This window comes from Desmodus rotundus, chromosome 1 (assembly GCF_022682495.2).
Source record: "Desmodus rotundus isolate HL8 chromosome 1, HLdesRot8A.1, whole genome shotgun sequence".
Taxonomy (NCBI): domain Eukaryota; kingdom Metazoa; phylum Chordata; class Mammalia; order Chiroptera; family Phyllostomidae; genus Desmodus; species Desmodus rotundus.
The window spans coordinates 121,679,754-121,689,263 of record NC_071387.1 but is presented as its reverse complement, the minus strand read 5'-3'; the positions used below and the strand labels follow the sequence as shown (position 1 = coordinate 121,689,263).

Genomic DNA, 9,510 nt, shown 5'->3' with positions numbered 1-9,510 from the left:
GAGACAAAGGAGATACGATGGGAGATATTCCTGTCATAGCCCATGACCCCCTTTTAGCCTGTCATCCTTGACTGCGAGGCTCCCTTGCCCTGGAGTCCTGCAGCAGCAGAGGAACCAGCAGGGAGCTGGATAGAACTATGTGTCTCCCTGCACGTATGTGTTCTTGTGTCTGCACTCCTGGCCTGAGCCCAGCTGAGGTGGTGGCAGGCAGCCCTTTTGCATTTGGTTTGTTTTGGCAGCTACGTCTCCCAGCCTAATTGTTTGTTATTTCTACTCCATGTTTTCTCACTGCTTGCCAGTGCAGTTTCCCTCAGTGGCAGGTTTACAGAAATAGCCCCTAGAAATTGGAGGGTGTGGGGATAACCCTTGAGTGTGGGGGGGCAGGTAGGAGATAAGGGAAAGACTCCTGCATCTATTGGAGTCGGCATGGTGCGCAGTGTAGAAACTCCATCCCATTTGTAAGGAGGTCAGAAGGGGACTGACTCTCCTCTCTCTACCACCACCTTCTCCACCCCCCAACTTCTGCTGGCTCTCTGAAGTGCCTTTCATCAAAACTTGAGAAACGGGGAAGTGAGTAGGGGCAGAAGGTGTGTCCAAATGCAGTTCCCTTCCATTCTTTTTACTCAACAGCTGCAGTGCCCACAATGAGTGCATAATAACCTCCTACTTCAAAAACACCCTCACAGGCCAGAATTCAGATGCTTATATTGGGGGTGGGTGTAGACATTTGCTCATCATTCGTCGCATTATTGCGCACCTCATAGTTGGAGGGATTTGTGTTAGGCACCAGGCTTTCCCTGAGAGGTATGGACCATTGGTCTAATAGGAAGCAGGACAAATTAGACTTAAAAAAAAATCTGCATTGTACTTAGAACCGTCCTGTCATTTCTAAGGGCTTTTATGGTTTGTGTGAGCCTTTTGGCTAAGAAGTGGTTTGGGGCCTCTTAATGTAGATAGGGAGAGGGGAAGGTGATTTGTGTTTGGTTTGCAAGGCTGGGTTATTAGTTCTGTGAGGCTTTTGACTGGCTTGCCTGGAAGGGAAGAAGGCCCTCAGGACGCATGAACTTGTTTGGATGTGCTGACAATCCTTCTAGGTTGGTCCCCACATTATGTCCCAGGTGAGTTCCTGATGCTTGGTCAGGAGTTGAATGGTATGTTCCACACACCCTTGAACCAGTGGAGAAGTTGGACTAGAAGTCCAACTTCTAGAAGTATGTGTTGATTGTAGTTCCTTCGGGAACAGATGTCCAGCTGCACAGAGATTTGGAGTGAGGCCAAGGGAATGCCACCAAGAACTCTTGTGAAAATGACCACTTCAGACTCCATCTTCCTAATGGCATTATGGGTGCTTTTTAATTTATGGTTTTTGGTTTAGCAATGTTTTCTAGTTTTTCAATGATCATATATTGTTTTTGTAATAAGAAAAAGTGATTTTTTTACCAGTCCAGTTCTGCTCTCTAGGTGGGGTGCTCGGGGGAGTTAGTCATCTAGTTATCTCAAGTAACGAGATAAGCTCAAGGAGAAGTGGTTTCATTGCCCAGTCCAATAGTGAATAAATGCCTGACGGATGGCGCATGCATAGGAGGACAGCTTACTGTCTAACCCATAACAAGCCGCTGCTCCCTTGAGAAACATCAGATGTCTTGTCCCTGGAAATATGCAAGCAGAGGGTGGAACTTCACCTTCACAAGACCTAGGCCCCTTCCAAGTCCATGAATCTTGTTTCCTGAAAGTACTGAAATTATTTGCTGGTTCATGAAAGAAGACAGGAGCCAAAGGGCTCACTCACATACAGACCAGGGATGACTGTGGGGTCAAACAATAGGTTCTTACAATTTGCAGGTTCCCAGTGAACCATGAACAATTTTGGAAAACATTTGCTAAATTGGGGTGTTTATAAACTTCCCTCGAGTAGACCTTGACCTATAACCCTCTAAGGAGGAAGAGCCTATAGGAAGGACCACCCAGTAGAGTTCATGCAAAAAAAAGTTCCCAAGCCCCCAAGCCCCATGTTAACAAATAGAAATTTTGTATTCACAATTGTATACCTGCAAAGGCCTTCCTTACATGGGAGAAAAACATCACTCCCATTGATTCTGCCAGTAGTGTTTTATTTCAGTTAGGACTTTCTAATTTTATTTTTGCTTGGACAGGAAAGTTACTCTGGCCAACGTGGCAGCTCTGTCTTCTGATACAGGATGGGTGGTAGGAGCCAGAGACGCTAGAGTGTGGGCTGACACTTTTCACAGAAACCTAACTAGGGGAAGTGGTTCCGGAACTCAAGGTGGAGGGTACTGGTGCTCTGGAAGCCCTGCTTCAGGGACTCAAGTACTTGGGGGATTCAAGAGACAACTGAAGAAGGGGGCCCCGTAATGCTTGTCTAGGGTGGATGCAAAGGCCTCATTCAGTCCAAGGGCTTTGGGCTTTTCTGGGGGCTTTTCTTGATGGGGCAAGACTTTGGCCTAGACTTTGAATAAACTAAGTTTGATGCTTGTCTCGATAATCTATGTCTTAACCAATCTCTAACTCCCGCGGTGATGCCATTTCACTCAGCTGTGGTCAGGGGCAAGTTTCTCCCCAGTGCAGTCAATGTAGACACCCAGAGATACCTGTCCACACCCCACTATTCTCAACTTGCCAGTGGGCTGCTTGATGGGGCAGCTACAACACCAGGCATAAGGTGCAATGAACCTGTTCCCAGCTCCCCAGAGGGAACAGTGGAAATTGCTGGAGGAAGGCCAAAGAATATGCTGAGGGTCTGGTCTCCAGGCCTCCAAAGTGAGAATAGCAGGGATAATAAAGCAGAAAATATAGGAATAACAGCATTTATTGATCACCCTATGGCAGGGATTACATAATCCCACCACAGTCCTGGGAAGAGAGAGATTACTGTCATTTTCACCATCCCCATTCTACAGAAACAAAGTTCAGAGATACAGTCACAAGTCGGGTGCTAGTAAGTGGCAGAGCTCAGGCCACCAATCTGGACTCCCTTGTTTACCAAACACCCCTTTAGGCTGTGAGGTTGCAGAGCTGCTTGCTGAGAACAGAAAGCTGGATCTGATTCCCCAGGCTACTTGTGGCCAAGAAAGCGGCCCTTGCCTCGATTTGTCCAAATTGATCTTTGCACAGGACTTTCTTTCTCCAACAGGAATCCCTTCTTCAACATTCTTGCTCCCTTTCCAGTTCCCCAAGGGCCAGGAAGCCCTCCCCCTACCCCATCCTCCAAGGTCCTTGGCCACCTCACTTCCCAGCACAGAAGGTCTTCTGGGCCACTGGCTGAACTCTTGAGCCAAGCCAAGAAGCAACTGCTTGGACAGCAGGGTAGGAGAGGCCCAGAGCCCCCACCCACCCACCCACCCATCCCCAAGCCAACTCCAGGCAGCTCGGCCTTCGTACTGCCTGGGGTCTGGGGCAGCTCAGGGGTGCTGTAAATTTGCTTCTCCTTGGATTTTCCGTCCGAATTGGCTGCCAGGAAGACTCCATGGAACAGAGCCTGCTTCCACCCCCGCTATCCTCTGGTCACAACCATCCCTATTCAGCCCCTGCCTCAGTGGCTGCTTGTACAGGAAGTGGAGAGAGGCCTCACAAGCCGCCAAGATCCCAGAGCTAGGTTGTCCAGGCCTGGCTTCAGTGAGCACTCTGAGGACAAATGGCTTACTTCCCCCACTAAGTCAATCTCTGGCTGAGGTGTCTGGAGTGGAGGGACTACTTAACACAAGCCACACATAAGTGATGACCATAAACAGGACACATGCTGGCTGCCTGAGCACCAAAGTGAACAAGACTTGTCATACACTGTCCATTGCTCTCTGATTGACAGGGCACCTCTCCTGCATGACCCCTGAGAGTGTCATTCCCATCAGAGTCTATATGAACGGCAACCCTTGGAGCTGTGTGGTACTCAACCTTGACAGTTGTGCATGGTGGCCCTGCCGGTGACAGACCTAAGATGTGTAAGGATGGCAGCACTGTGGGAGGAGACAACTTCCTGCTGGGGGATCAGGGAAGGTTTCATATGGGAGGTAATGCTTAGGTTTGGTCTTTGAAGAACGAACGGGAGAGCGGTAGGGTGGGAGGCAAGGGTGAGCAAAGGGCAGGAAGCTGGAAGCCATCTAACTGAACTCATGCGATGAAGGGAGTGGGAATGAACAAAGTGGAAGACTAGGTTGGAGGCAGGTAGGTGGCAGAACATAGAGGGTCTTAGTTCTGGCTAAGCTGGCAGTTCTGGCAGGCTAATTGGAAAGGTAATCTAGTAGCAGGGTTGGGGATTAACTGGAGGGATCAGTGAGGAGACCCTCTGCAGTGGTCCCGGGATTGGGTCAGCATCATGCTGGAGGAATACAAGCAGGAAGATGGAGAGGGCACTGGGTAGGGGGTGGTGGGCATTGGATGGGGAGCCCCAGGTAGCTTCCTATTTTCCTCCTGCTTCTCAGGGTCCCCTGATGAGGAGAGACAGGTGGATCCTGCTGGGCAGTATCCAAGAGCACCTAGGGTTGAAGTCCTCCAAACCAGTCTCTGCCCTTCTAACAGGATTTCACAATTTAGGGAGTGGGTGTGGGCTGGACCAAGATCCTTTCCTCTACCCTCTCTCCCAAGCTGCAGTCATATCTTTCTCTCCAAAAGCCACAGAGGGTGAGCCAGCACCACCGCTGTCCAGCAGGCCCCAGCACCTACGGGCTGCATGCACGGCCCATCTCCTTTCCTTTCAGAAGGCAGGGACCTCTGACAAATTGCTGTCAGAGGGGAGGGAAGAGCAGGTCCCACAGCCCAAGAGGCCCATCCTCTCCTCCTCCTCCTCAGTCTGTCTACACTCCCCCCTCTTCTGTCCCTGGTTCCCTCTTCATGGTCAGGTCAGGGCAGTGACGCAGGAGTCAGGGGACCGGGAGAGCAGAGCCTGGGGGTGGGAGGTTTGGGACAGAACACATGTGCGGACGTGTGTGGACGTGAGTGTCCATGTGTTTGTTTCACAGCTGGGATCTGGGAAGGGAGCAGAACTGGGCTCGCAGGGCCAAGAGGGGCTGGGAGTCCACCTGGTGCTGAGAGGAGAACTGGGACTAGAGGGCACAGTGTGAGTGCAGACTGACCTCCAGTACACCACCTCCGAGGGGGCTCCCAGAGTAGGCTTGAGGTGAGCTGAGGGCAGGGGAGCAGGGTGGGAAGGAATTAGGCCCTCATTGCCTCCACTGGGAACACACCAACCCTCCATCTTTCTGAATCCCTCTTTGATCCAGGTCTCCCCGCTCCCTTACCTCATTCAGGTCTTCATTCAGTCCTTCTCAGGGTGCATCCCTGCCTGCCTGATCTAAAACTGCAGCCCTTATGGACAATGACAACGTGGGGGGAGTGGGTGGAAGCAGGGGAGGGAGGGGGAAAGGGCTGGGATGGTAGGGAGGGGGGGAAGGCAGAAAAATGTACTTGAACAACAATAAAAAAAATAAAAATAAAACTGCAACCTTTTCTAACGTTCCTGGTCCCCCTTCTGTGCCTGTTCTCAGTCCTTATTGCCATTGGACATCCTCTCTTCTACACATATGTGTGTTTGTCCTCTGCCTCTCCACTAAAACGCCAGCCCCACCAGGGCAGGCACACGTGACTGTTTCATTCACTGCTCCATCCCCAGGTCCTGGCCAAGAGTAGTTATTTTAATAAATATTTCTTGAATGAATGAATGAATGAATGAATATTCATTTCTTGAAGAAACAAATAGTTCTTGAATAAATGAATCAATGAATGAACATTTCCCACTCTTTCCAAACAGAAGCCAGATTCCGCAGAGTGTCATCCAAGGCCCTTCACAGCCTGACCCCTCCTTAACCAGCACTCTGGCCCGATCTCCACCTCTCCTTTCCACACCCTCCGCACCTGACCCCCGTTCACTTTGCTGAACTGGCCTTTCATACCCAGCTCACGCCTCTTCCCATTGCAATCCTGTCTGCCCTTCAGGGCTGAGCTAATTGTCACCTTCTCCATCAAAGCTCCCTTCACTTCTCCAGCTGGAGGAGCTCTCCCTCTTCCAAACTCTCACAGCTCAGCTCTGGGCACTACAGCCCTCATGCTTTGCCCTGTGTACACATCTCATCTCCGTGGTAAGCTACTGACTCCATCCAGGAGACAGGAGCTAGGTCTCAACGTATCTTTTTGTCTTGCTAAGCGTGTAGTCAAGTGTCTTGCTCACAGGAGGCACTGAACACATGAATAAAATATCTCTAATATCATGGGACTGGGTAGGGAGTGAAGAAATACAACTACCTGTATTTGTAGGACTTTGCTGCTGTCTTATGAAACCTGCATGAGGGGGGACTGGCACTTTCATCACACCCATTTGACAGGTGAGGACACTGAGGCTCAGGGGCTGAGGCCATTTTCCAAGTTTTGAAAGCCAGCCAGCCTTGGTCTCCTGCCTTAGGGAGCTTGCTCCTCTGCCTCAGTGCTTCCTAGAAGCCACCAAGGCGCAGCTGCAAATCCTAACCGCCATCACTCTGGGAGTCAGCTCTATTTGAGTTCCTACGAACTCTGCCACGCAGGCGAACCTGCATCACAGACAAGGAGACAGATGTTAAGGTGCACATACGTCCTGAACAGCATGTCATGTGCTTTGTGCCCTAAATGTCCAACTTCTGGGTTTTCAGGGTCCTAGAAAGTGAGGATTGTGGGGGGAGAAGACCCCACACTTCTTTGATGTGGACCCCCAGCAAATTCCTCAACATGAACAACACTGGTTTTAGGCCAGACAAGTACAGGGACTGTGAAAAGGAAGGCAACTGACACCCCTGCCAGCACCTTCCCGGCTCCCAAATCCAGCGCCCTCGCAGGAACCTAAGTACTCCCAGCTCTGAGCCCCCGCCCAGGACCCGAACGCCCCTCAAGGAGGCGTCGGGGTTCCCAGCCTTTCCCAGAGTGGCTCTACCAGGCGCAGGCGTTCTGCCCATCCCGCTGGTGCGCACCCAGCTGCACCTCCCAGGGGCAGGCGGGCAGAGCGGTGTCCCTGCACACTCGCCTGCCGCAGCTCCCGCCCCGGGGATCCTGCGACCCAGGCGTCCTGCCCCCTGCTCTGACCTCCTGGCCCCCACTTCGGGCGACCCCTCACGCACACAGCCTCCCCACCCCCACACACGCACGCACACATGCTGATAACAGCCCCGACCCCCGGCCGCAGCCGCAGTCCCCGGGCCGACACGGGCCAGCTGCCTCGCCGTGCGTCCTCCCGGACGCTGGTCCTGCGCTTGCTCGGCCCGACCCTCGGCTCGGCAGCCCCTGGACGGTGGCCCCCTCCTCCGGCCTGTGGAGTGGACCTGCCCCACCGAGCTTGAAGGATGAGGGCTCGGGGCCCAGGCGCCGGGCGAGCCCCTGGTCACTGAGCGGCCAGGCGGGGCACGGAGGAGATGGGGGTGCGCGGTGAGTGCTAGCCCGCTGGGGAGCTCCCGACCCGGCCCCTGTTTGAGAAGGGATTTACCGCGGGGACTGTTGGCCGGGAGGTGATTGAGTTCAAGGACCGGCGACTTGCCGAGGGACCCCGGAAGGGCAAGGGGGTGGGGCTGCCTCCACGTGCTTTGGGAGTCCCCGGGAAAGGCAGAATGTGACCTGCAGACGGGGACGAGGTTTTGGGGTTCGGTGAAAAGGACTGCTGTTCGGATTGGGAGGAAGTTGATACCTGGGTCCCGGAGCAACCACCGGGGTCTGCGAGAGGTAAAGCCTCTGTCACAGCCGGATTGAAGTTTGGCCCCGACAAGTGGAGCCGGTAGCTGGGGGGTGGGGTGTGCGCTCCGCAGCAGGGTTGAATGAAGAAGGCAAAGGAGGCAGAACCTGAGCGCTTGGGAAGGTTGGGGTTGGGAGGACTGGCCCAGGCTGGATGTGTGAGTCTGCCCCTCCAAACCAATTCTTCTCCTCCCTTTTGCGCCTCACACCAAGTCTGGCTCTGTTTTCTAGAATGTCCTGCCCTGCTGCTCCTGCTGTCCTTGCTGCTACTTCCTCTGGGCCTCCCAGTCTTGGGCGCCCCCCCACGCCTCATCTGTGACAACCGAGTCCTGGAGAGGTACATCCTGGAGGCCCGGGAGGCCGAAAATGTCACGGTGAGGTCCCCCCCATCCCCCGACCCCCAGGACATTCCACAGGATTCACTCTCAGGGGCTTGGGGCTCTCCTCCAGGATCCAGGAACCTGGCAATTGGTTCAGGGCTGGAGGTGGGAAGCCAGAGCCCCACTAAAAATGATAAAACTGGTAACCCCTGATGCACATCTGGGACTAGGTAAGGGGCAAAGCTGGAGGGCTATGGCTTGTGGGCTAGGCTGGGAGCCCCCAGGGGCCTGACTCCCTGGGGTTGTGCTTTTAGACGGGCTGTGCTGAAGGCTGCAGCTTCAGTGAGAACATCACGGTCCCAGACACCAAGGTTAACTTCCACGCCTGGAAGATGATGGAGGTGAGTTTATGTTTTCCTTGCTTTTGGGGAGTCTTATTTTGAGAACCTAATAGGGTGGGAGGGAAAATGATAGAGGAGAAAATATGGAGCAGCAAAGATGAGGACTGAATGGAATGTTCATTCATTTTTTTTTGTTCCTTCATTCATTCCACAAACCTTATTGCATGCCTTCTGTTGTTTGCTCAGCTTTGCGCTTGGGGCTGCTGAGAGGGATGGGGAAGGGGCTGGCTTGGGCCAGCTGACTCCAAGTCTCTGCTCCCTCTAGGTTGAGCAGCAGGCCCTGGAAGTCTGGCAGGGCCTGGCCCTGCTCTCAGAAGCCATCCTTCGGGGTCAGGCCCTGTTGGCCAACTCCTCCCAGCCATCTGAGACCCTGCAGCTGCATGTGGACAAAGCCGTCAGCAGCCTGCGCAGCCTCACCTCCCTGCTTCGGGCGCTGGGAGCCCAGGTGAGTAGGAACAGATCTTCCCTCACACTCCGTTTGCTCTTTCTGTAAAATGGAAGACGGGCCCTGCCAGGGAATACTCTCACTTTCCTCACAGCCCCGCTAATTCTGTCTTGAATCCCTTCTCCCTCCAGGGTCCCTGGCACTTCAGTAATCGTCTGTTCTCTCCTTGACAGAAGGAAGCCATCTCCCCTCTAGACACAATGGCCTCCGCTGCTCCACTCCGAACATTCACTGTTGATACTTTCTGCAAACTTTTCCGAATCTACTCCAATTTTCTGCGGGGAAAGCTGAAGCTGTACACAGGGGAGGCCTGCAGGAGAAGGGACAGGTGACCAGATGGTCACACCCCGGGCACATCTACCACCCTGCTCACCACTACTGCCCATGCCACGCCTTCCACACCACCACTCCCGACCATCAGCTCAGCACCAGCCTGTCCCATGGACACTCCAGGGCCAGTGGTGAGATCTTAGGGGCCAGAGGAACTGTCCAGAGCTCAGCTCAGATCTAAGGATGTCACAGGGCCAGTCTGAGGCCCTGAAGCAGGAAGAATTCGGGTATCAGCTTACTTAGGACGGTGCCGTGTTGGAGAGACACCAAAGTCATCTTGGTGCCCTGCAGAACTATGATGTCAGGGCAAGCTGGA

The 9,510-nt window shown here is 53.5% G+C and overlaps 1 protein-coding gene across 1 annotated transcript; it reads left to right on the top strand.

Annotated features, from left to right (window-relative positions):
* The first annotated feature begins 7,385 nt into the window (after window positions 1-7,385).
* EPO (erythropoietin) lies at window positions 7,386-9,278 on the top strand. Its single transcript, XM_053916490.1, has 5 exons — window positions 7,386-7,398; window positions 7,912-8,072; window positions 8,333-8,419; window positions 8,685-8,864; window positions 9,038-9,278. The coding sequence occupies exons 1-5, from the start codon at window positions 7,386-7,388 to the stop codon at window positions 9,194-9,196; spliced, it is 600 nt and encodes a 199-aa protein (XP_053772465.1). The 3' UTR covers window positions 9,197-9,278.
* Window positions 9,279-9,510: the final 232 nt, after the last annotated feature.